Source organism: Elephantulus edwardii, unplaced genomic scaffold, assembly GCF_000299155.1.
Source record: "Elephantulus edwardii isolate Elephantulus edwardi_28Jun2011 unplaced genomic scaffold, EleEdw1.0 scaffold00065, whole genome shotgun sequence".
In the NCBI taxonomy this organism is placed as follows: domain Eukaryota; kingdom Metazoa; phylum Chordata; class Mammalia; order Macroscelidea; family Macroscelididae; genus Elephantulus; species Elephantulus edwardii.
Window position 1 is genome coordinate 11,155,810 of NW_006399815.1, and position 27,185 is coordinate 11,182,994.

The 27,185-nt window shown below is 37.2% G+C and overlaps 1 protein-coding gene across 2 annotated transcripts in view; it reads right to left on the reverse strand.

Annotated features, from left to right (window-relative positions):
- The window catches only part of PDZRN4 (PDZ domain containing ring finger 4), a 605,552-nt gene that overhangs the window by 197,284 nt on the left and 381,083 nt on the right, over positions 1-27,185 (reverse strand). Inside the window, exon 1 of one of the 2 annotated variants that reach the window (XM_006888196.1) lies at positions 24,299-24,627. The exons of the other annotated variant lie outside the window; for it this stretch is intronic. Within the exon in view, the coding sequence (XP_006888258.1) occupies positions 24,299-24,367 (69 nt within the window). The 5' untranslated portion in view covers positions 24,368-24,627. Of the gene's footprint in view, positions 1-24,298; positions 24,628-27,185 lie in introns of those variants that run through there. 2 annotated transcript variants of the gene reach the window in all.

Below are 27,185 nucleotides of genomic sequence, written 5' to 3' on the forward strand. Positions count from 1 at the left end.
TTGCTTTCTTATTTGCCTTTTTGGAGAAACATTACATACTTCAAAAGTAGAAAATCTTTTCAAAAAGCCATAGACTATTTTTTAAAATCACTAGAATAGAATATGAGAACTATAAACTTTATGTTATCTCTAGGGAGCTCTGGTTACCAAGTGGTAAGGTTTTATGATGTCAACCCAAAGTCAGGCAGTTTGAATCCACTAGCTGCTCTCCTGAGATTTACAGGTTCTGAAAACCTGCTAATGGGTCAGCTATGCATAGGTGCTGATTTCACAGTAATTAGTTGGTTGTTGCTATGAGACTAGTTATGATTTCTTAGAACTTTCATAGTTCTAATGCACTGGAAAGATTCCAGTGCATTAGCCATGGGCCACATGTGGCTATTAAAACTTAAATTATTTGATATTACAAAATTAATTTCCATAATCACACCAGTTGTATTTCTATAATTCAACTGTACTCAAAAGCAGAGGCAGAGAAGATTTTCACCATCACAGATATTTCTGTGAGATAACCGTGAATCAAACCATTGTTTTTACCTAATGATAGGACACTACCATAATCTGTTCAGTTCTGTTTGTCCACAATCAGTCCAAGAATTTGCATATTACATGATCATTAATGTTACTGAAAATGTGGATAATTTAGACTGTAGCCAATATGACAGCTGTTCACAAATATGGTCCTGTGGTCAAAGTCCCAGAATAGCTCCTGCCACACTTATGAGAAAGGTCAATTCAGAAAACTTTATTTATATACTTTACTGCCTTCCTTAAGGGGCCATATTTATCCATAGGACTCAAATTACTCCTTAGATCTCTGAGCAAACGTCTTCACAGAAGTCACTCCAAAATAATTCATACTTTTAACCAAACAGTTGTTAATTCTAAAGTATCCTATAACATTTCTTTTGTAAATATATAGACATACATAATGTGACCCTCATTACGTCTCAAGAAATCAGCCCACACTATTTGTTTTCTCTAACTCAAACATTGGAACATCAGGAGAAATGAGGTAGAGAGGCCCAAGCGTGGAAATTGCCAGTGGGCAAGGTTTTTCCTTCTCAACACATTAGATAATGTAATTAAACAAATGGTTTGTGAGCAGCGCAGAAATATCTTGCTGTTCTGCAATTTGTTGAACACAAAGATAACATTCAATAGATCCAAGAAAAACCTTGCAGGGTTAGGCCTTCCAAAATCACTATGGTTTTGGATTCAGTCTTACAGTAATGGTCAATTTAATTATCAGCTTTCACGGAACATAAAAAGAGCATTATGATAGTTCATCAAAAGGAAAAAAATATCTCAAACCAACAAAATCTGAGGTGGAAGGCATTTGATCTAATTGGCTCTAATTTTATGCACTCACCCTGCTATCTCTTGACTGTTAGTCAGAATCAACTTAATGGTAGAGCTTTGGTTCTGCGGATTATAAACAATGCTACAACCATTAAATAAATTCCTCTTAGATAGATAAAATATTATAGAAGGAGATTGACTTTTAAAGAATGCTGAAGAAGGTAGACTTATAAATTAGAAACTCTGTTAATAAACTTAGCTAATTAAAGCACTTAATGAATGGAGGGAACCCACCATTCTAAATCTCCTGCTGGTACTAGAGAATTCTCATTTGCTTGTTGAGAGGGATAATCAATTGAAGGGCACATTTTTCTTCTCTTTGTTCTTTCCCATCAATTTTAATGGGTACAGAACATCAGTCACACAAAATGTAATGGGACAAGAAGATGGATGAGTACATCTGAAGCTACTAGTCATAGGACAGAAAACATCCTGATGAGGTGACTGCGGCAGCAGGGTTCAACAATATGGCCTGGGCAACATTTACTAAGTGTACCTGTGTTGTGACATGATTTGAGAATAGCACTCAGGAAAATCAATCTCCAGACATAATTTATCACATTCCTATAGGTCAGACACTCAAAGCCATATTCTCAAAATATGCTCCAATGACACTTTTAATTCAAGAAAATGATTTAAACTAGCCACAAAGTGGATAAAGAGGAGAAAACACTAACCTTATGGGATCTGACCTTGTTTCTTAAGTGATTAAAATTCCTTTGAAAGAAACATTCTCTTATAGCCCAGAAATTATGTCCCTGTGTTACAAGATAAATTTACTCACCCAGTGGGCCCTTGTATCACCCCATATTACCCCCTTCAGGACTCAATTGGGCAATCCTATTGGCATTGGTTGCTGTAGGCTCCCAGCTTTTTCGGTTCTGAGAAACAAATCCAGGACTATCAAGTCTAATGTGATGGCTGGGTAATGCTGGAATGCAAATGCATAACTGCTCTGCTTTACTTGGGAACAACTCTGGAGAACTATCCCAGCTCCAGACAGCCCCAATTCATAGAGAGTTTTGAATGAATAGCACTTCATGGTTATTTGTCACATTACAGTATGTGATTAATGGGGCAGAATCCTAAGATTGGAGAAAAGTCTGAAGGGAAGTTTGTACCTGCCTTGAGCTGAAGCCTCCGTTGCAAGAGACTCAAACATATTAATCACAGTTTTATTTTTTCCCCTGTTCAGACTTACTGTCCTCATCTCCAAAAACTAAAACTCTTAAGAAAGTATTCATTAGCAATTTTCATTCTTATAATTCTCAATCCAGAGAATAATGTGTGTGTGTGTGTGTGTGTGTTTACCTATACCACTAATGTTAACTGTTGCATGTAAATTAAATTGCATGATAAATTAAATGTTAGGCTGAAAAACAATGCTAATGTATAGAGTTAGGTTCACAATTAGTAAATAATATAATATTAATTTATCAGAATTTCCATAAATGCTTTGTTTTTCTGGTATCTTAAAACCTTTAAATCATGCCATGATTGTTGGTTTAATTAGTTTTAAAAACACATTATAGTTACTAGTTTAAGAATTTTGACATATTATATTTAAAAGCTTAGGTGGTTTAATGATTTAATTGGGTCCCAAAAAAGACAGTTGTTCTCCTTTTTTTAAAGTTTCAGGACAACGTTAGCCATCAGAGGACTGTTATTTTTTTAAATTCTGGTATTTTTTAAATGGAGTAGACATTCACATAAGGCCTTGTTAGCTGAATTTTTCTGTAAGTAATAATTTATTATGATATTAAAGGTAAAGTCTAAGCTTATTTTAAACATATTACAGAGAATTCATCTCAAATTAATGCCTTTAACTCACTAATTTTTGTGTGTGTATGTGATTTATGAAACACAAAGAACACTGACCAGAGAGCAGTGAGATCTTCAAAGGCGTCAAAGCAAACTTCAAAGTGAGATGCTACTTTTAAAATGATTTTCTGGCTGTTGTGAAGATGAGAACTAGATACGTAGTGAGGAGAAAGGGAAGGGAGGCTCTCCGGGGCAGTTCTTATCACATTGGTAATTTCCTTACTGGGTGTTCTCAATGATGCCACCATGATACACGGTGATCATGTTCATCAGTCACAAATCAAGTGTCAGTTACTGAGCCAGAAAATAGCAACCCATCAAGCAGGCCATTTCATGAATGCAAGCTTAGGCCACAATGGTGGAGGGGCGGTTAATATGTATCATGTCCTTTAAATCCTTTCATAATTTGTTTTTATCAGTTACAGAAGCACAATTGAATTTTTCTGAAATCTAGAAATTGGTTACCATCCTTTCAGAGACTATGACAGTATCAAAGGTTTGTAAGGCACCCGCTATATAAATCACTATTTAGCATAGTTCTAACAAGCATTAGACTTTTTATACTTCTTGTTATGGTGTGCCTTCCAGCTGGAACTGACCTACAGCTGAGACTTTAGTGGGTTTCTTACATGGGAGGAGACTGCCCATCCTTCTCCATTGGAGCAGTTGGTGGGTTCAAACCATGTGCCTTCAGGATTGCAGTGCAACTTGTACCATTAGGCCACCAGAGTTATATCCAAATGGACCCAGTAAATTTGTAAGACTTGGTGAGTTACAGATAGCACTTAAATCTTTTTGTTAATAGTCTGCACATATTCATATCAAACATATGAAAACATAACGAATATGCTTGCTTAAGTCATTCCTACTGGTAACACTTTAATTCACTCAAGTGGTGACAATTTAGATGCGTTTTACTATTTGAATGCTGAATATAATTAAAAACCCATTCTGTGAAGTTGGAACCAACTCATAGCTGACCATCTAGTGGGTTTTCCCAAGGCTGTACACTCGCTGGAGGAGACTGCTCCTCCTCCTCCAGTGGCGTCACTGGTGAACGTAAACCTCCAGAGAGGTGCGATCTTTGGGTTAGCAGTGTTAATATCTACAGACTACGACACCAGAACTCCCTGTTGTTGTTTGCTTTTGAGTTGGAACTGACTCATAGCTGGCTCTCCAGCGAGCTTTCAGAACCAATAAATTGCACTGAAAGAGATTGCCCATCGTCTCCCAAAGAACAGTTGGTGGATTCAAACAATGTACCTTTAGGATTGCAGGACAGCTTCTTACCACCAGGACACCAGTGATCCCAGAACTCTCTAATGGATAAAAATCATTAAAAATAGAAAAGAATAAATGAAACTATCTAATTCATAGGTAGCTCTGGAGAATAGCTGCTCCCTGGGAGAAGGATTGTAAATCACCTTCCTCTTCTGAAAAACAGCTAGAGGGTCAGCTAGGGATTGGCTCAAACTTGACAACACACAAGAACAGCACCATCTTTTTTTATACCAATGCAGAAGACCCTAAGATATTTTTAGCCAAAATTTTATATTCAAAGATATATGATTATATTTCATTGAATATTCCCTGTTTCATAATTTTTATCAATTCTTGAAGGTTGTGTAATTTACAAATAGGTGGAGTTCTCCTTGGAGACAAAGATGAAAAAGCTTTACATCATTTACTTTGGTCATGTTGCTAAGAGAGGCTATTCCTTGGAGAGGAACATGGTGCATGAAAGATCGAAAGATAGCAGAAGAGAGGAAGCCTACAACCAGATAGGTTGATACACTGACTGCAGTAATTGATTCAAGTATGTCAGAGATGATGAGGATGGCACAGGTTAAGACAGGGCTCAGATATGTTGCTCCTAAGATTGCTGTGATTCTTACTTGACTTAATGACACCTAATAACAACAAGAGGCCCACACTTTATAAGTGGTTTTAAAATGACCAAGATATGAAAGGCTGTAAAAATACCTTTGATTCTTTACTCTTGATTTACAGATTTCCCCAGGATATGAAGAAGATTCCAGTCTGGCACGGAAAAATATGATTGACTTTTTGGTTCCAGTTCAGAACTAATAAAATTGGGACATAAATCTAGGGTCAAAAGAATGCTTTCAAATGTAAACTCTGTAATCTGGTGAGCCTTGTATCTCAAGTTACCTCTGGGATACTGAGTTAAATAACTTTACTATTTTCCTCATTAGATAGTGAACTATCTATCTAACCAACTAATTTTAAGGCTTAGATATATCTTAACAGGGTCACTGATACTGGGTAAGTTTTAGGGGTGTTATGTGGTGGTCAATAGACAGCAAATCATAATGACCCAATGAACAGCAAATCTGAACCTTGCTCTATCCTGTTCAGTCCTCAAGATCAAGGGCATTGTTGTAGTAACTGTGCCAGTTCATCTAGTTGAAAGTGTGCTTCTCTTTCTCTGATGCTCCACTTTTCCCAGAAAGATGTCTTTTTTCAAGGGTACTGGATATATAAGGGGAGATTATCTTTAGTCTCTTTATATTCAGCATGGCTTAAAGGGTAACAAAACTTTAGTAAGTAATAACTAATAATATACTTAAAGTCTTCCTTGAGCTTTTTTTAACCTCAAGGAACTGAAGAACAAATTCAAACCTCGAGTTGTTATAATCAAGGATGCTTTCGGCAGAATGTTAAATGATCCAGGAAGTATTAAAAGAAGATAGAAAGAACATACTGATTCATTGTATCAAAAGGAATTGGAAGACACAGAAGAATTTAATGAAACAACATATGAGCAAGAGCCTATGGTGATGAAGGAAGAACTTCAAGCTGCTTTGAAGGAAATAGCAAAAAATAAGTCCCCAGGAATAGGTAGTATACCAAATGACCTATTTTAGCTAACAGATGCTGCCCTGGACGTGCCTGGAGAGCAACCACTTGGCCAACTGACTGGAAGAGATCTATATTTGTTTCCATCCCCAAGAAGGGTGACCCAACAGAATGTGGAAACTATAGAACAATATCATTGATTTCACATGCAAGCAAGATTCTGCTGAAGATTATCCAAAAACTACTGGAACAGAACATCAGAAGAGAACTGCCAGAAGTCCAGGCTGGGTTTAGAAGGGGTCATGGTACTAGGGATATTGTAGCTACTGTTAGATGGATCTTGGCTGAAAGCAGGGAGTACCAGAGGAATGTCTATCTGTGCTTCATTGATTATGCAAAGGCGTTTGACTGTTTGGACCATAACAAACTGTGGCTGACTCTGAGAAGAATGGGAATCCCAGAACACTTGATCATGCTAATGTGAAACCTATACTTGAATCAAGAGGCAGTCGTCAAAACAAAGCAAGAAAACCCTGTATGGTTCAAAATTGGGAAGGGCATGTGCCAGGGATGTGTCCTGTCTCCATACCTTTTCAACCTGTATGCAGAACAGATAATCCAGGAGGCTGGGCTCTATAAGGAGAAATGCAGCATCATGATTGGTGGAAGATCTATCAACAATCTGCGTTATGCAGATGACACAACCCTGCTTGCTGAAACTAAGGAGGACCTGAAGCGCTTGCTGCAGAGGGTCAAGGACTGCAGCCTTCAATATGGATTGAGGCTCAATGTCAAGAAGACAAAGATTCTCACCACTGGGCCAATTGGCAGCATCAGGATGGATGGTGAAGAAATTGAGATTGTTCACAGCTTTAGTCTGCTTGGTTCCACAATCAGCAGTCTTGGCACCAACAGGCCGGAAATTAAAAGACATATTGCGATGGGAATGTCTGCTATTAGGGACCTCACTAAAGTACTGAAGAGCAACGGTGTCTCTCTGGAGACTAAGGTGCGTCTGATACAGGCCATGGTCTTTGCAATCACATGTTATGCATCAGAGAGTTGGACCATGACTAGGGAGGATAGAAGGAGAATTGATGCCTTTTAGCTGTGGTGTTGGAGAAGAGTTTTGAGGGTCCCATGGACTGCTAAGAAAACAAACAGATTGATCTTGGAGAGGGTTAAACCGGGCTGCTCCTTGGAGGCAAGGATTCTGAGGCTTCGTCTGACATACTTTGGTCATGTTGTAAGGAGAGACCAGTCTTTGGAGAAGAACATCATGCTTGGGAGGGTGGAGAGCCGGTGCAGGAGGGGAAGACCCTCTATGAGGTGGAGTGATTCAGTGACTGTGGTAATTGGTAATTGGGATGGGTGTGTCAGAGGCAATGTGATTGGCACAGGATAGAGCAGGGTGTAGGGCTATTGTACACAGGGTCGCTATGAGTTGCAAGTGACTCAACGGCACTTAACAACTAGAAGAACAACAACATACTTAGTGCCATCTGGACTTCAATTAATGGAAAAAATTTTTAGTATATGATTCAATTGACTAAGTTTTGTTAAAGTGTACAGTTTAAAAACATATGTTCATTATTTTCTTAGGCTATTTCAGCTTGCCAGGTTACACAGTCAACACTCTTAGAATCAGCAGTCAAAAAAATCAAAAGACAAAGCGCAAGAGTGCTGAAGAGCAACAATGGCAGTCTAGAGATTAAGGTGCACCTGATCCAAGTCATAGTCTTCATAGTTACTATGAATCAGATAGCTGGATTAAAGTTGACAGAGGAAGAATTGATGCCTTTGTGATTTGGTGGCTGAAAAAGAGTATGTACCATGGGATTCCTAGAGAAATATCGGGTATGTGTTAGGTGAAACCAAGCCACTCTTTGGAGACAAGAATTTAGAGGCTTTGTCTCATATACTATGGGTATGTTGACAGGAGGGACTAGTCCTTGGAGGAGTATATCAGGCTTGGAAGTTTTGAGGGATAGCATAGGAGAGGAAGACCTTGGATGGGATAGATTGACTTATAAACTCAGGTAATGAGGGTAAGTGTGTCAGAGACAGTGCAGTTAGCTCAGCATAGAGCACTGTACAGAGCTACTGCGTGACCCTATGGAAGATATGAGGTGTAGTTGCTCTATGACACAAAACAACAGCACCAACAAGGCTTTATAGGACTGTAACTGAGATTTTAATATTAGGAGAAATTTTCATTTAGTGTTAGAGTAATTATGATACTCAAAGGACATCATCTCTAAGGAAAATGCGGACTTATTTCAGTAAATTCTAAAACCATCCCCCTAAAGTCTTTCAATGTAAACTAGAACTTTGGGAATAAGTTGTTTAACAATTTAGCCACACATTACTATTTTTTAAAGAAATATAAATAATGTAATACAGAGATGTATTAAACTATTTTGATGAAAATATAAAATTCACTTTTTCACGTAGAAGGCAGCAAGGAAAATAATAGTTACTGATAATTATTTTATCAAACACAATAGTATAATGCTTTCTACATCTATATATATTAAGCATGCTCTTTTTCAGATATTTTGTTCAAATAATCATTTAGTAACAATCTTGAATGTGACCTTTTATGACACTTTGTTCAACTCTATTTCTCCTAAACCTAATGTTGTATCTTGAACGATGGTTATTTGTGTATATCACTAAAACTTGGTGGACAGTAAACCCTATGAGGGTGGAGATCTCGTCTCAGTTTGGGTTATATCATCATATTACTCTGCAGATAGAACTCATTCTTCATTTAGCTATTCACTCTTTACTAAAGAACTATCTCTATGGATTATTGGGTTAGAGGCTGAGAATGCAGAGACTGAGGACAATGCTTTTCTGGTACAGAGTTTCATAGACCAAAGAAAGCCGTAAACCTGATAATTAAAACAAAATGAACATTAAGTATGCCTTAAGCTGGAGAAAAGCACGAGATAATCTGAATGAGAGAAATGAAGACTTCTTAGTGCAACTCCTCTGGGAAGATTTCTTGGGAAGGTGATACTTGTTTCAATATTTAAGGAACATAAGTTAGTAATGGGAGGAGTGGTGGTCCAGTGATATCATTCTCAATTTCCATGTAAGGATCCGGGTTCAGTTCCTGGCCAATGGCCTTCATGCAGCTACCTCTTCTCAATCATAAAAGTTTTGCATGCAAACACATTTCAGAGCAATTTCTAGACTAAGTTGGAGAAAATGCCTGGTAATGGACTTCCAAAAACCAACTAATTAAAAGTATTTATGACAACAGTTTGATCTACAACTAATAACAGGAATGGCCATTTGTTCCATTGTCTATGGCGTCACCACGGTTTATGGACCAACCTCAATAACCATCAATAATAGCAATACTGTATTTAACTTGAAAATAGCAAACTCAACTTCATGCCACTGAGTAGGAATTGTATCATAACTGACACTCCAGTGAGGCTGTAAATCACATAAGCGAAGATCGTCCAGTTTTCTCCCATGGAGCAGCTGGTGGATTTGAACTGCTTCCTACTGGGTTGGTAACATAACCCCTTAACCACTGGTCCACAAGCACTCCTTAGCCAATTTGAGAAGAATAAGAAAAGTTTAGGGAGAAAGAATAGCCACTTACATTTAGCTGTTCAAAAGATAAGGAATGACATTACCAATTATTTGCCAAAGTTCCTCCAGTGGCAAAGCTGAATGTGGCATTGCTAGCCAAAAGGTCAGTAGTTCAATTTACAGCTGCTCCTCAGGAGAAATATGGGCAGGTTTCTTTTACAAAGCTCTTTCCATAAAGATTTATAGCCTCAAAAACTTGATGGAGGGTTACTATGAGTTGAAATTGACTCGATGACAGTGGGTTTTGCTATTAGCCAACTTAAATATTTATTGATCAGTTCCGTGGATAATTTTAGAGTCCTTAAAAAGAGTTAGGCTTCCAGCAAATATGATAATGTGAGTATGGGTTTTGGAATTTTCCAAATCCTTGATTGAGTTCCAGATGTGTTTTGTCATATTTCTTTACACTATGAATTTGTTTCTTAATTACTTTGTACCTCTGTAAATTAGGGGCAATATCATATCTCACAGGGTCCGTTAGATTTAAATGATATTGTAACCACTGCCAAAGTTGCCATGTATTGTATACCTGTAATATGTTGTTAGAGAGCTCTGATGGACTAAATGGTAAGAAATTGAGCTGTAAATCCAAAGGCAAATGGTTTAAGTCCACCAAAAATTCTGTGGCCGAAAGGTGGGCAGTCTCCTCCTGCAAGATTTACAGCATCTGAAAACCTATGGGAGGGTCAGCCATGAGTTGGTTATGACTTGATGGTACATAACAATAAGAACAATAAGAATGTGGTATTGTTAGTTTCCACCAAATTTTTTTCTAAAGCATAATGACCTTTTATGTACAGAGTAAGCCTGTGTTTCATAAGATTTTCAAGGCTGTGAGTTTTTTAGAAGCTGATCAATAGATTTATTTCCTTAGGTATTTTGTATGAGTTCAAACATTAATCTTATGTATAGAGAGTCATCTAGTGCTTAACCTCTCTCTGTCTTCCAGGGATTTTGTGATGCAGAAAACCCTTTAAACATAATATCTCATTTAATCTTCAACAAACTACTTCAAGGTTGATGATAAAAGGAAGGAGACTCAAAACTAATTAATCAACTAGCTGACAGAGAAGATGTAAGTGGTATAATTGTTTGACTTCAAAGCTCTATACATATTGCCTCACCCATGTATGGCATGTGCGTTTTGTTTAGTATTACACTCATCTAATAGTGACATTCCATGTGTCATGTTGATCAAATATTTTTACTATCCTTCCTTTCCCAATTCTATCAATGTTAAAAACTATGCAAGAGCTCTGGTGGGTGGCATATTCCATACAGAGTTGTGCTGCTAATCCAAAGGCTGCATCTCTCTGGTGGTTCAAAGCTCCTATCAGCAATTTGAGAGAAAGATGGACAATCTTTTCCTTGCAAGAGCATCAGATGTGAGTTGATTCTGACTCAACAGTGACAAGTGAAATGAAAGAGAAGCATAAAACACTATGGAAATAAACATCACTCTAAAAGTTGATAAAAGAGAGGACAGGAACATAATATCTGTCTATTACTGGTCAATTTATCATGTCTGCATGGCTCTATTCTTTTAAATAAACTTATAAACAAACAATATTCAGACAGATCTTATTCTTTTAATTTACTTCAATCTCTCCTTGCATCTATAGGGTTAGAAGGATAGTAGGGATGGTTGCACAAATGTTAGAAGCTCAGGTACCAACCACAAGTAGTGGTTCAGACCCACTAGATGTGGCATGAGAGAAAGATGGAGAAAATGGCTTTGATAAATACCTGCAATCTCAGAAGTCTTGTAGGACATTTCCATTATGTCCTTTAATGTCACTATGAGTTAAATTGACTCAAAAGCAACTGGAACATAACAATGCTAAGAAGCTATTCTTTTCTCCCTATAAGTAAAAACTCCTCAAACATCCTCATCCTATCTCTTGCTCTAATCAGGTTGATCTTTTAATTTAATGTCAATATAGGGCTATAATTCATATTCCTATGCAGATGACACAACCCTGCTTGTTGAAACTGAGGAGGACCTGAAGCGAACTGCAGCTTTCAATATGGATTGAAGCTCAATATAAAGAAAACAAAGATTCTCACCACTGGACCAATTGACATCATAATGGAGAAAAAGATTGTTAACAGCTTCAATTTGTTTGCCTCCACAATTAATACTCTTGATACCAGCAGCCAGTAAATTAAAAGATGAATTGCGTTGGGAAAGTCTTCTGTCAAAGACCTCTCCAAAGGTACTGAAGAGCAATGATGTCATTCTGGAGACTAAGGTGTGCCTCACACAGGCTGTAGTCTTTGCAATTACTGGCTATGCATCAAAAAGCTGTACAATGACTAGGGAGGATAGAAGAAGAATTGAAGCCTTTGAGCTTTGATGCTAGAGAAGAGCACTGAATGTACCATGGACTGCTAGGAAAACAAACAAGTTCATCCTGGAGAGGTGAAGCCAGGCTGGTTCTTGGAGACAAGGATTCTGAAGCTTCTTCTGACCTACTTTGGACATGTTGCAAGGAGGGACCAGTCCTTGGAGAGTGAAGTCATGTTTGGGAGGGTAGAGGGATAGCACAGGAGAGGAAGACCCTTGATGAGATGGATTGATTCAGTGACTGGGGTAATGGAGGTAGGTATGTCAGAGACAATAAGATTGGCACAGGATAGAGAAGGGTTTAGGGCTGTTGTACACAGGGTTGCTATGAGTCGCAGGCGACTCGACAGCACATAACAACCAACAACAATATATGTTGGATACCAAATATACGATTTTCAACTGACCTGTTGTTGTTTCATACTGTCAAGTTGGAACTGACTCACAGCTGACCCTCCAGTGGGTATTTAGAGTCAGTTAATCACACTGGAAGAGACTGCCCATCTTTCTCCTGTGGAGCAGCTGATAGATTTAAACCAAGTATGTTTGGGCTGGCAGACTAAGTCCTTATCTCTACGCTGCCAGAGCTACTGTCCTTGATTTAAATTGTTTCATGAAACCTATTAAATGATTCTTACCTTATAGAACTGTCTTTCTCTGCAATGTTCATTGTGTTAGCATCATGCATTTCTTCTTTTGCCTCCTTATTACTTCATGGCAATTCCTCCGTGAAGGCTACCATCTTAGTTTATGCTTCTTTTATATCCTATGCTGATACTTAGCAGAGTACAAAGGATGAAGTAGGTCCAGAGAAATTACTGTAATTATTTCATATAAATCCTCTTTCACAAACTTTACTTTAAAAAAATAACAAAACCGCAAACATTACCATCTGAATTTTACCAGATTCAATTGCAGCAAAACATTACTATCACTGATTATAGTAGTATTTGTTCATCTGTGGGTTTATTTTTTTTTAAACTAAGTATTTTAGAAATTTACTGTTCACATCTTGAAAGGGTCATTTATTTATTTTTTTCTAATAAAGGTACCTGAACCAGGCCCTTAAGAGGTTTGGGAGCAAGAGGTTAGATCAGAAAAATCTAATTTCCACTGAGATGAGAGCAAGTTTCTAAAAAGCTACATAAAACAGAAGTGGGGGGAGGTGAGAAAGCTTCACAAGGGCCCAAACAACCATAAAGAGAGATTTACAGCTTGTTACAGAATGGCACAAATTAGCAATTAGATGTTATATGTTGAAACACAGGAAAATATGGGCCTGCTACCTTTTAAGCTTTTTGTTGAAGGAAACAATGAACTCTTCATAATAACCTTTTCAAAGCTGTTATTCCACACTGAGTATGATAGATTTAAGAAATGAAGAAATGGATACAGCTGGAAGACAGAGGAAGATGGGATGGGTTATGTTGATGCCTTTGGAAATGCCGCATTTAGATGTGAAAAGCACAGCTGTACTTGAATGATCTAGAATTTGACATCTGACGACAAAATTATCACTCACTGCTACCTAAGCCCCCATGACTGACAAGGAGACATTTCTTAAGAATAAAACCTGAACATCTTATCTGACATATGTAAGAGTTGAGAGAAAATGGAATCTGAAAAAGACTTCACAGCTGAGACTGGCCCTGTTCCGGACGTTCTGCTCATCTTTCCACCAACAAAAAGAAATATTTCAAAAGCAGGGCCTCAGAAACCTTTCACAGAAACAGAATCTAAATACAGCTCCTTGAGTGCCTAGTGATATCATTCTTGTGCTTTTCTTAATCATTTAATAAGATTGATTGACTACCGAGTAACTGACTTGAGAAAATCCTATATATGAAAATGTGCTTATAAAAATGAAGCCATTGACTACTGTCGAAGGATTTGTCACTACGAATTAATCTACAGAAACAGTTCCTCTTCTTGCAAAGTTAAGAAAACATGGTTGGCTAAAGATGTGCGGCTCATTTGTTACTGTCTTACATGATTGGAAATAAGTAACAAATGTATATGTGTTAAGTAATTATGCAAATCACATGATGTATTTTAAAATCTTTTCAACAAAAATTGAAATGAAAGATTTTTTCTTATCAAAGTATCCTGCTTACTCAGCAAATTCAGGTGAGTCAAAGAGTCATATATATCAGCTTATCCATTAGCCAAGCTTTCTGCAACTCATCTCCCTTGTGTATATTATAGAGGCAGTGAAAATATTTTCCTAAATTATTTCATGTAAACAGACATGTGATGAGAGATGTTAGGTTAGACCTTCTCCTAGTCTACAATAATTAAATAAAGGATGAAATATGAAGCAATTAGATGGAGATACTATAACAAATATGTCATAGTTTGGTCTATTTGGTAGGAAAAGGCACATCTCTTATGGGTGCTAATGAATATATTCTGACTTCTAGCCACCCCAAGTGACAAACTAGAGCAGCCACAAGGGGTTTTTTAATGGGCACAAGAGCTCCAGATATTTTTACCAGATGAGCCACTGGGTAAGTTAAAGCCCCCAATCTTTTGGATAGTAGCAAGTGCTTAACTGCTATGTCACCAGAGTTCCTTACTTAACTTTATGGTGAAACTTCATCTCACATACTTTGGGCATGTTGTGAGGAGGGGCCAGTCTTTAGAAGAAAACAATCATGCTGTGAAAAGTGAAAGGTCAGAGAGAAAGAGGAAGGACCTAAACAAGATGAATTGACACAACTGTTATACTGTGCTTGATCATAAAGATGGTACAGAAAATCAGAGATCATAAAGATGGTACAGAACAGGGAAACGTTCAGATCTGTTGTTCATAGGGTCACTATAAGTTGTAGTCAACTTGACTGCACCTAAAAACAATAGCAACTCAACTCTAATGGAATGCTGGTGGCACAGTGTTTTATTGTTAAGCCAGAAATTCAGAGGTTCAAATCCATCAGCTGCTCTGAGGGAGAGAATGGTGGGCGGTTTTTTCATGCAAAATGTTTGATGTTGATGTTGCTATCGAATCAATTTTACTACTGATCTTATTTTTCAGATGCATATTTTTTCAAAGTAATGCTTTAAATTTTATGTAATAATTTGTACATTTTGCTTGATAAATTTAACTATAACTTATTAATATAATTAACATGGGAGAAAGATGGGCACTTTCCTCCATGGAATTTATAGTCTCTGCAAAGCCACTAGAGGGTCACCAATTAGTTGAATTTCATAGTACATAGCAACAATTTAGTTAATTGACTACAATGACTGATCAAAATGTACTTTTCCTTCACCCAACTCACTTTCCAAAAATGTTTCTACCAGTGTATAAATCTTTCCTTAGTTACTTAAAATAATAATCTAATACCATTATAGTCCTTTTGTGACTAATTTACTATAGCTGGAGGAACTAGATGGAGGAATACTATGAGTCAGAATTCACTTAAAGGCAGTAGGTAAATTAACCACAATTTAAAGAATTTATGTTTACAAAACATTTTGCACATCCAACCACTCTAACATTTAAAGTTCTCTTTAAGCCCTTTAATAAGGGAAATTCTACAGGAAGTGCAGGTTTTATTTTAAAACACTGGGGGTCTCTGTGTGGTACCAAGGATTAAGCCAGCAGCTACTAACTGAAAGGATGGTTTGAATCCACTCAAAGATGCCTTGGAAGAAAGGGGTGTTTTCTAAAGTTGGCAGCTATGAAAACCTTATGGGACATATTTCTACTCTGAAACACATTGGTTTGCTAGGAGTTAAAAACACTTGATAGCAACTGGTTTAGTTTTTTTTAATACTATTACATCTATCTGAACATGGCTCAATATACAAAACTAACATTTTTTAACATAGAAGTAAAGATGATTTTTTAATTGGATATATTCTCAATTTTAAGTATTTTAACATTTTCAAAACAAGAAAAGCTCAGTCTCATATTTTTTATCCTTTTTTAAAAAACAACATTGCTTTACATAAAAATTTGCAAGCACTTTCATTTACATACATTGCATTTCACACATTGTCCTATTCACATTGTGTTTTATAAACTTAATCACCACTGTTCTATGTCCACCACTACCTCACATTTTCAGGTCTCCACTGACTCCTAATTCCTTCACCTCCTCCCTCTGACCACCAAAGTCTGCGACCTTGTGTGAACCCCTCATCTTAGTGATAACTCTATTTTTGAGAATCTATCATAATGTTTCAAGAAAAGTTTTAAGAGAAACTTCTTGAAAGCACAGTCCATGTCCTCTTTGAATGCATCACTTTTGGATTTTTGCTCCCATTTCCCCACTGAAATGCTCTGTAATGTTCATCTTTGACCTCTATCAAGATTGGGCTCCCCAGGAATCGAGATAAAACTGAGATTGAACTTCATGTGCAGAATGCTTATTAAGGAGCACCTTTGGGATGAACATCTACAAACGGGACAGGAAGGAAGCAGGGTAGGCAGAACGTGATCTGTGACGCAGAGCACTCTGACATGAGACTAGTCCTGAGTTTTCCTCCCAGGCTGAGCTAAGCAGGAGCCCACACAGCATCCTCCTCCCTGGACAGGACAGGATTTTTGGTGAGGTGTCTCTCAACAGCTAACAAAGGGGCGGGCAGCTCTAGTGAGGCTGTCTGGCGGCACTCTCCCTGGCAGAGGCAACAAGTTCTTCCTAACAAGGTAGCTGAGCAGCAGCAGATCAGATCTTCTCAAATCCAAAACTAACAAATGGTGGTTTCTTTTAACTAATATGCTTAAGTTACTCTGACTACACTTGCCACATCCTTTCAAATTTTTTCTCCACTTGAATTCTCTCACAACTTTTGGCTATACTCGCTCAGCTGTAGATCTGTGATGTATAATGTAAATCACCTGTTGATTAAGATTTAGCAGAGTCTGAGTTCTCTACTTTTTTTCCTTTGTCTTTCCTCAAAGGTACATTCTTAGTTTACAGATCTCAGCTTTCAGATTTTCTCTTCACCGCTTACATCTTCCTGGATGATCTCATTTAACAAACACATAAATGCGAGATTTTTGTTTCCATTTACTAGTCATCTCCCTGCCAGATATCACTTTGACAGCCAACAAATGGACTCAACAGCATTTTGTTCTTCTCTCAAGCCACTTGCTTTCTCTCATTCTCTCCTTCTGCAAATCTCTCTACATCTACTCAGTTTCACGAGTTAAAAGCTACTGAATTAGCCTCCTGATGGTCCTCAGCTTTGTCTTACCTTTTACATTCTACTACCATTAACATGGTAGACAGTGTTGGGTGGAGCTCCCCGATTAAAACAAACTTGGAAGCAGGAGTGGCATCCACTTCTGAAATTGCTTGCTCCCAGAAACTCTATGAACTTGAAGAAACAATGAAAGTTATACAAATGTTCAGGTCTTTTGTTCATAGGGTCACTATGAGTTATCTATGACTCGCCGGCACTTAACAACAACCAGGACAACCACAAACTTATCCTTTGTGGTCTTACTGAAGCACTGTATCTAGAATGCAGCTCGAGTTCAACTGTCCCAAAAGACATAGAATCGCCAAATTTATCCTGTTAGCAGAATCACCTCTCTCTACAACAAAACAAGGGCAACACAACTGTAACAAAATCCCTGTCTGCCCTTCAGCCTAAACCCATCAGAACTGCCCCTTGCTTCAAGCTTTGAGTCCAATCTCTATACCAAATCCTGAGACTTTCAGGGATCTGGTCATGCCCACCTCTTTGATGATGTCCTACAAGCTGACCAATCCACACTTTACCTTACTTTTCACGGTTGTCTTCTCCAGACATACTCATACCTGTCACACATTTCCCTTCCATGGATTCTATAGCCTTCTATCTGTTTGTAATTTTCCCTTCCTCATCGTATCCAGCTCTCGGAGTCCCTGTCACATTAGCACCTTTGTCATCTCACAGTGATCTCTCAATACCTCTGTTGATTTAGAGCTTTCATTTCATATATCTATACCTATACCTATACCTACATCTACATCTACATAACTATATCTATATCTATATCATCTATATCTATATATCTCTATCTCTATCTCTATCTCTATATCTATATCTATATCTATCTATATCATCTATATCTATCTGTTCCTATATCTACACGTCCACACACACACACACACACACACACACACACACACATTTTCTTTCTTTATAGGTCTATCTTCTACTATACTGTGAGTTTTCAGAAGCAGTGACTGTCACATTTGTCTTCAAATTCCCAAGGGCATAGTTCAAGGTCTGCCAGGTGCTGGACAGTCAGAGCCGACGGAAAGTTGACTGGACTGAATGTCTTAGAATCTTACAGCAGCTGCTGGCTCTCTGACAAGAGCATGGTATTATTATACTGTGTCCTCATTTATTCTTCTGATTGCAGGAACGCGGCATTTATTCAGAAAACTTAAAATAAATGGGGATGTATTGTAAGAATGCACTGGAACTGGGGAAATGAGGCCAATCTGAGGAATCACTTATTCTTTGTGTTCTTCTTTTTCATGATCAATGTGTTTCTCCACACCCCACCACTCAGATAGGTCTATTTCTCTGGATCTAATCCTCATTAATTTCGTAAACCACAAACCCTTGAGTTCCCAACTGTACTTAAAGTTTCATCTCTATCTGTATTGCTCTGAAACCTAGTCCCTTTGCTAACAGCCTTCATGCTAATATAAATTCCTGAGATTGAAAAACATCTAATTGAACCATCAACCTTATGCCAGGGCTACATACTAGATTAACTGATTTAAGTATTGCTAATCCAGTGAATTTAGAACAGACTGCATTTGTAAAATGTGAGTGGACCAGTTCAAGTTCCCCTTCCCAGTAAAATCATAGGTTCAAGAGTTTGAATGGGAGACTCCTCAGAAGAGGAATAGTGATCCCTGTGAGGAGCCTGCAGCTCTGGTGGCACAGTCCACAGGGTGCAGCACTGCTAACCCAAAGATGGCACCTCTCTGATGGTTCAATTCCACTAGTGGGTCTGCAGGAGCAGCAAAGGCATTCTTCTCCCCTGTACTTTATGTCATTGTTGTTATGTACCCTAGAGTTAGACCCAACTCAGGGCTGAAAACTTTAGCAAGTTTTCAGAGTCAATAAATCACTTAGGAGGAGATTGCTTATCTTCGTTACCACGGAGCAGCTGGCAGATTTGAACCACATGCCTCTGGGTTGGTAGCTTAGCTTCTTACCAGTATTTTACCATCAGTATTTTAAAAACTCGCTGGAGGGTCAAGTCAGTCAGTCTTGAGGCAATGGACAATGAGATGAGATGATGATTCAGTAGCCTGATGAGGGAGACTGGATCATTCACAGGACTGTAGAGAACCACACACGTTCAGAGTGGCATGGTCAGCTGACAACTTGGATCAAAGGATTTGTTTGCTGTGCACCCTACTCTTGTGTTTTTTGGTTTTTTTTTTGTTTGTTTTTTAACAGAGGGAGTTTAGGTTTCTAATACAGTATCATCCTTTATTTTTTCCCCCCCTCTCTCACTTCTATTTGTCATTCCAGTATACCTATATTCTAAAAATTCAGATCCTTTCCAGTTTCACATCTCCAGTCATGATTGAACTTGGAAGTACTGGCTTGAAGCCTTAGGTTTTTTTAATACCAGTTTCCAATCTCTGCTTGAATAAACGAATAGGTATGTAGTAGAGAGCTAGGCAATAGTGCGATCCTTTACCAGAGACCAACAATGGGTTGGCCTAACTTTAAAGAGGCTGTGAACTTTAAAGCCATCATAGAAGGTTTTAATGAATGTCCACTACTGAGATTTTGGGTTAAAGACAATTGAGCCTCAAACATATTCTTTAAGGAGCTCACAATATGCTCACACACCCCCCAGACGAATATGCAAAAAGAAACTCTAAAAAAAAATACTATAAAATTCTAGTTGGAAGAACTGAGCCAAATGAACAAGATTTGTGTAGCTAGAGATTAAATAAATAGACAGTGCTGGGGCACATGTAGAAAACATTTCAGAGAGGATGAAGAAACTAAGCTGCTATAAGAATTCAAGTTAAAAGGCTGACTTTAAGAAATAAGCAGAAGCATGGGTCTGGAGGGATCAGAAATGGCAATAGAAGAAAGAAAAGTACAAGACAATAATCCAGAAAGGCACCTGGGTCAGCACAGCAAGGCATCAGGTCCTAGAATAAGATTTATTTATTTATTATTTATTTATTTATATTTACTTATTTACAGTAACAAGGAGCCACTGAATAAATTAGAGAAACATTATTCTAATAATAATAGTCAAGATGGACCAGGACAGAGACAAATTCCAATTTCAAAAACCACTTAGAAAGTTCTTACTGTGCTATCAGAGAATGTTAATGGAAGGAGACATAATTTTGGGGAGGAAGAAATTGATTCTAGTGTGTGTGTTAAAGTAAAAGAGCCAGGGCAGAAGCTGTGTGTGTGGATCAAGGAGTCAGCTACAATGCAGATAAAGAGGTCAGACGTGTCCATTTTAATTTAGTGGCTTTGAGTATTGTTGGTAATAAGGAGGTTGGTAACTTCAGGAACACTAAGACAGAAAAAGGGTGACATTTGGGAAGACAATTTTAAGGAACTAAACTGACTTTAGATAGTATGAGACAAAATAAAATTTAGAAGGCTATGGGACCATCCCCAGGGAGGGAGACTGCATGAGATTTACGAAACACACTGTCCAATGGAAGAGCCTTAACAAATTTACACACAATGGAAAAGAAAGGTTTTGTGAGATTTAAATAAAGGGGTGCTTAAAAGTGCTTACAGAGTGCTTGATAGTACGTCACTGCTCGGTGTAGCTGTCGTCAGTACTGTTATTGTTCTCTTCTAAGCAGGTTCTGTTTGAGCTTATGCTAGTAAATCACTAATGCAGGTTGTGGGGAGATCTTTAGTTGTGCCAAACCATCCAAATTAATAAAAAGCTTCTGTATTCCCATACAAGAGAACAGCAGGTGCACCAATGCCATTCATTGCTTGAGCACCATCACCACCCTGGTCCTGGTGTCCTAACCTGAAGGCAATTTCTTTCTCTATTTTAGTGAGTAAAAAACCCAGACTCTTTAAACCACATTATAAGACTTTTACAAAATCCCCAGAAAGAGCTCTGTGAAGACCAATCAACAGCAATGAGTGAGTTGAGAATGAACTTTTAAATAATTATCTCCAATTTTAATACATTAAGGAACATCAAGGAACACTTTATTGATAATTTCCATCATTTAAACAATTATCTGATCTATGGGTGAAGAAATTTAAAAAACAAGCAAAGAAGTCAAATATTTAGAAATCCTCATGCAATCTCACTCAGAAATATGGGGTCCAAAATGCTTATTAAATGACTGTTGCTCACTGATGCTTTCTTGACATAGGTGACTATTTAATCACATTAATATTAAACAGGCAATTCAGTTAGTGTCAATAGAAAGGTACTGTTCATATTACCCTTTTATTAATCCTTAAGAGGTTAATAAATAGCTTAGTTTGGGGAAAAGAAAACATAAATCCCTTCAGAGAGTAGTTGTATCCCTTGCACACATCAAAGTTAACAGATGCATAAAGATACTTGAAAACTGCTTGGTGTGATGGTTTCTAGACCTACACACACCCTAGGTCCTTGCATGTGAGTGCATACTAGAATCTGATTGGTCCAACTCCATCTGAAAATAATTTTCATGAGGCAACATTTCATCTCTTCTGCCAATGAAAGTGTAGCTCATCTGTAGGAACCAAACATGTCAACAACAAAACAATAAACTTGACCTCATTCCACACCTAAACATATTGTTCTGATGATCTCAGTACACTCCAGAGAGCACATTTGCTTTTATTTATTGCAGTTATAAACCTGAAACTATATTGTATACTTGGCCCATAATATCAGATAGCAACATCTTAAAAGAAAATGTGAGAAAGTTCAAAAGCATACAAATTCTATTATAAAGAAGGAAACATTTTCCTCTTAGTCATTCAGTTATTTTTCACTGCTGGTCTTAAAATGCAGCCACCCCCTCTTCCCTACCATAAGCTTGTGTTCGCCTTAACTTAGAAGAAACAATAACAAAAAGAGAACAAGGCAGGTGATTTGGGGATTATGAGTCTATTCATAGATAAGGTTTGGACAGTCAGGTGTTACTGTTTGTGTGATCTAGTTTATTTTAATATGTCAGCCAGGAATACACGGGCTTCCACTTCCCATCACTCTTATAAACCATACCCTCTCTTATGGGGCCAGCTCTGTGTCTCTCCGAACACCTGGTGAAGAGCATGCTCACTTTCATGTATGCTCTGAGCTGCCTCTCCTCCAAATAAAAATAGAAACTAGTTTGCGGAACAACATGGGGCTCCAGTGGCATTCTATGAGCCTATTGCTGGTTCACTTTGATATCTTATCTATTCCATTAACTCAGTAAAATAGAATGCAAAGCTGGAGAGAACTGTCGGAAGGCTTCCCTTGGATAACACATATAAGACCTTTAAGCTGGAGTTTAACTTATCCAATAAGAGCCAGCTAAATAGAAGCTAATACTTCATATTTCACCCCCTTTATTAAAGATCATAAGTTCTGCACATTGGGAGTAGGACAAATAAAATAAATATATGGAGGAATACAGGTAGAAGCAATTAGGCCTGTGGCTTATCTATTTTCTCAAGATTTAGGAAGCACTTAAAGGCAAAACTCACAGACAAGCATTTTGAAAATCCACAACAAAGGCTCCAGCTCTTTAGCAAAGACAGCCTCCTTTCTGGATGTGCCCATGCTGCTCTATTTTTGTAGAATACAAACAACTTAAGCTAGGCATAATTGGGGAGAGGGAGGGGCTGCCATCTACTACTGCCTCCATATTATATTTTTATATTAGTTTAGTAATTCAGAGAAAAAGAGAGTGATTAATCCACTTTCCTGCTCCTCCACCACCAGAGAACAACAATACTAGAACTCCAACTCCAACAATCAAACTAAAGGAAAGTGTTCCACCTACAGACTGTTTTCATGAGTCAAAGAAGATGAGAGCTTATCTTGGAAAGGGATATTATTGCAGTGATCCAAGTTTGCAGGGTGGTGGTTTTTGGTTGTGTTTTTTAATAAATAAATAAAAGGAAGCAAAAGGTACTGCCCCTGATGTAATTAACAATATTAATCTTCTTCTTCCTCTCTACGGTGATAAAGGAGTCATTTTTATATTTAATTAATGCAGAGGATCATTTTGGAAACTGGCTAATGAGCCTCTGATCACATTACCATGAAAATGTGCATTAACACTGCAACTGAGGAGGCTGTTTCATGTGTAGCAAATCCACTTTGTAATTAGCCCACTGTGAAATGAATCACGTCAGGGGGAATTCTGCGGGAACGGGGAGCCAGTGGGTACTTTAGCTACTGCTGTGCCCACAGACCACCGACATCCCCAGCATTGCCTTTCATCAGCAAAATTGTCTGAAAACCAAGGGAGTAGTGTCTCACATCTGTACAAACTGTAAGGAGTGAGAAATAAACTTTATTTTGCCAGATGAGAAATTGGGGCTGAGTATACATGCACACCTCCCAGGAAATCTGCCAAATAGGTCACTTTAAAAAAATTAAAAAAGAAATTCTATTAGAACTGTGAAGGCTGATGATTTCATTTTCTTCATGTGGGGAGATGTCCCTAAAATACCCCTTAAAGAGATATCTGACTTGATATACTTTTTCAGAGTTTCATGCAGATATACTAAGAAGCTTCTGAAATTACTATCTAGTCCTAGATAAACAGAAAATTATAAAAAGAATGTGCATGAACAAATGATAAAAAATGTCCCTTTATCTCCTTTGCAAGCTAAGACATTATCAGATATTTTCTCTCAAATAGTACAAATACATCAGCTCTTCAGTTTCAATCAAAGCAAACATCCCTAATTAGGCAAGCAATTCCTCTTGCTAACGAGATTTGGCAAGAAACTTTTCCTGTCTACTCAAGATACCCCGAGATCACAGAGCTATTAAACCTCAATCTTTCCATAGACAATGATACAATTGATTTTCAAATGTCAACACTATTCCAAAATGAAAGAAGTGTATCAAAATATTAAAGACACAGATCTCAGTGTTACTCCTTTTACTTGACTGACATCTTGGCAGTAAATATAAAAAAATGTTAAAAAGAATCCCAGAGGAAGTCATATGAAGGGGGAGTGGCAAGGAATCTGAAAACTGCCACCCAAAACCAAAAGAAAAAGCCCCAAACCAGCAAGTCTGCTCTCAAACCTAAAATCTCCTGAAAGGAAAAGAAAACAGCTAGCCAGAATTCATTTCCCATCTTCCAGACAAATACAAAGCCTAACTGTTTAGTTGCTGGTCTCAGACCCTGCACTCACCTGGGAAACTTCATACAGCAGTTTGTAGTGTTCCTCTCTTTTCTGAAAAGTGCACAAATTGCAGCCCATTCTAAGAAGCAGAGAGCGAGAGCAAATCTTCTAATTTCCCCAGGACTGAAAGGCAAGTGAATTGAAAGGGAATCACCCTCCAGACTTGACTACTGTTTTTCATCAGTCACTTCAGTCCAGAAACACAGACAAACCGCTGTTAGCTGGAAGCACAAGCCAGGGTGGTATGTAGCAGCATGCTCTTCTTCGCTTTCCCTAAGTATCTTGCACTCACGAATACACACACAGAGTTTCCAGTCAGTTCATGGCAACACTCCCCCTGTCTCTGCATCAGTGCACATGACTACACAGATTCCAGCTCATGAATATTAATAGTGCCTCATTGATTATTTATGACAGAACATGTTAGCAAGGAGGGTGTCATAGCTGCTGCTGATGACAGATGAATATTCACTAATTAAGAAGCAAATGTAGTGTGGTTAAACAAAATTCACTTGTGTCAATAGCATCTCTGTTTATTAAGGATAGAAGGGCTTAGTATAAGGTATTTCAAAATAGAACATATATACATACATATATACTTTATTTCCCTATTGATGTTAGCTTTTAATATGTGAATAAGAATTTTAGAAACAGAAGTACATTTAGTTCTCATCCCCACGTTTTGCCACACTTATGAGAAATATTTTAGCATTATTAAATCTAGAAGAAAGTAACGAAGAACAATCAAATCTATAAAATAAACATAGAAGCAAGTGAAAATACTGGGACTAGGGTAGAGAGAGGATAGAGATAAGACAGGGTGTTATTTAAAGCTTTTATTATTATCCTTCCCAAACTGAATGATTAGTATATACAGTGTATTTACCAAGACCATTATTTATTAAAGAAAAGAAGTAAGACAAATTTAGCCTAAATAAAGAATAGTAAGCAGGTATAGTTATGTGATAATTGTACAGAAAATATTTTAATTAATTGGGGGGATATCTATTAAGTATAAATCTAAGCATTATATTGCATTAACAAATTAAATTAATATAAAGCCTCTTTTCAGAAAACTTCCAATGTATATAGTATATATGCTAATTTTATTAAAATCATATATAATATCTCAGAAAACTGACATTGGCAATATTTAAATTCTAATGTGATGCACAATGCCTCCATTTGTGATTCTATTTTTAGAGTTCATAAGATACAAAGGTGAACACATTTAAAAAGTAAGCTCTTATATATAGATTATAGAAGCAATGTATTTGATTTTGCATTTTAATAAATAAATATATTTGTACTGCTGGCAATTTTTGCTTTTTAAAGAGACTTCAAATAGCAAAAGCGGATTACAAAAGAAAATTCCTTTTGTTTCTATACTGACTTATCCATAACCTCTGCTAATTAAGAAATATGTCCTTGTTTCAGCACATCTTTAAACTGGACAGGATAGCAGGTGGGTTCCAGGGCAAAAATAATTACTTGGAAACTGATGATTCTGGTTAGGAATTAACATTGGATCTTGAAGATTTTTAATTGCTGAACACTAACATAGAACTACTTTTTGGGTTCCAATTTCCTAAAAGTGCTTTGTTAAATGCTTAGAATCAATAACAGGAAATGATTCTAATGAGTACTAATTGTTAACAAATTGGCTTTGCAACTAGCAACACCTCAACCCCAGCAAGTACCAAGGAGATGAGCAATCATCTGCTGCTTATCAGTCATTTCCCTTGGGATGTAATAATCCGATTTTCTGGGCCTAATTTCACCTAACAGTCTGGATGAAAGCCAAACTGAGAGACCTACACAAAGTAGCATCATAATTGGAAACACTGTATGTTAACAAAGTTCACCAGGACTTCCTAGAAACCACTTGTAATAGATACTAATTAAGACTTGGAGAACTTTTTGAAAAGGATTTTCCAAAGATGTATTTGAGGAGACCTTTATGAAATTCAAGGGTGAATACAAAGAAAAGCAATCTCCCTATCTGCAGTTGTAAAATAAATTTATTAATAGCCTTAAAAAAGTTTAAAATATCTACATCAGTACATAGGAAGGACTGTTCTACTTGAATTTATATCCTCAAAACAAGCATTGTCTCTTCTATGACTTCTAGGTCAATGAACTGTGAAAGAATTTTTGATATCCTGATAAATATGTTCTGGACTTCTAAACGTTAGATTGAAGAATTAATTTGCAATAAGGCAAGGATGGTTCAGTCATCTCAAATGCAAGTGGATTTATAGGTATAGGAGCCCTCATTTTAAAAATTGTTCTTTGTTGATGTCCTTTTCATTCTATTTACAGAGTTGACTTTTAAATAAAAATTAAACCATCATGAAATTATCTTACTCATGAAAAAGTAATGAACATTTCCATGAATTAAACCGTTTCAAATTACACTCATTTATTCAGCAATTTCATTGAACTACTCTCTTTATCCGTTGCTACTTCCTCTGTTCTTTTGTTTCTCTCTTAGAGGGCAAGGAAGCTTCTCTAATCATTTATCAAAGCCTGTCCTTGCCTCAAACAGCCTTGTAAAGATTCCATCTTTTGCTTCTAATAAGCTCATTCCATAGGATTGATAGGTTGAGAAAGGGAGATTTAGAATTTCAGATTTCTCAGAATATGAACTTAATGTTTGCCATTGACCAAGCCGCTAGATCATGTATTAGAATGTGAAGCTAGAAATAAAGAAAAAAAATGCATTAATCAGAAAGGTTTAAAAATATAAATGGATTAGGTATCATTAACTGTGGGAGTTAATACTATGGGATAAGACAGGATAAAAAAATTAAGTAGGAAATAGATAAGAACCTTCTCAAATACCCTTAGTAGAAATTATTCTGTTGTTGTTGTTGTTGTTATGTGCTATCTAGTC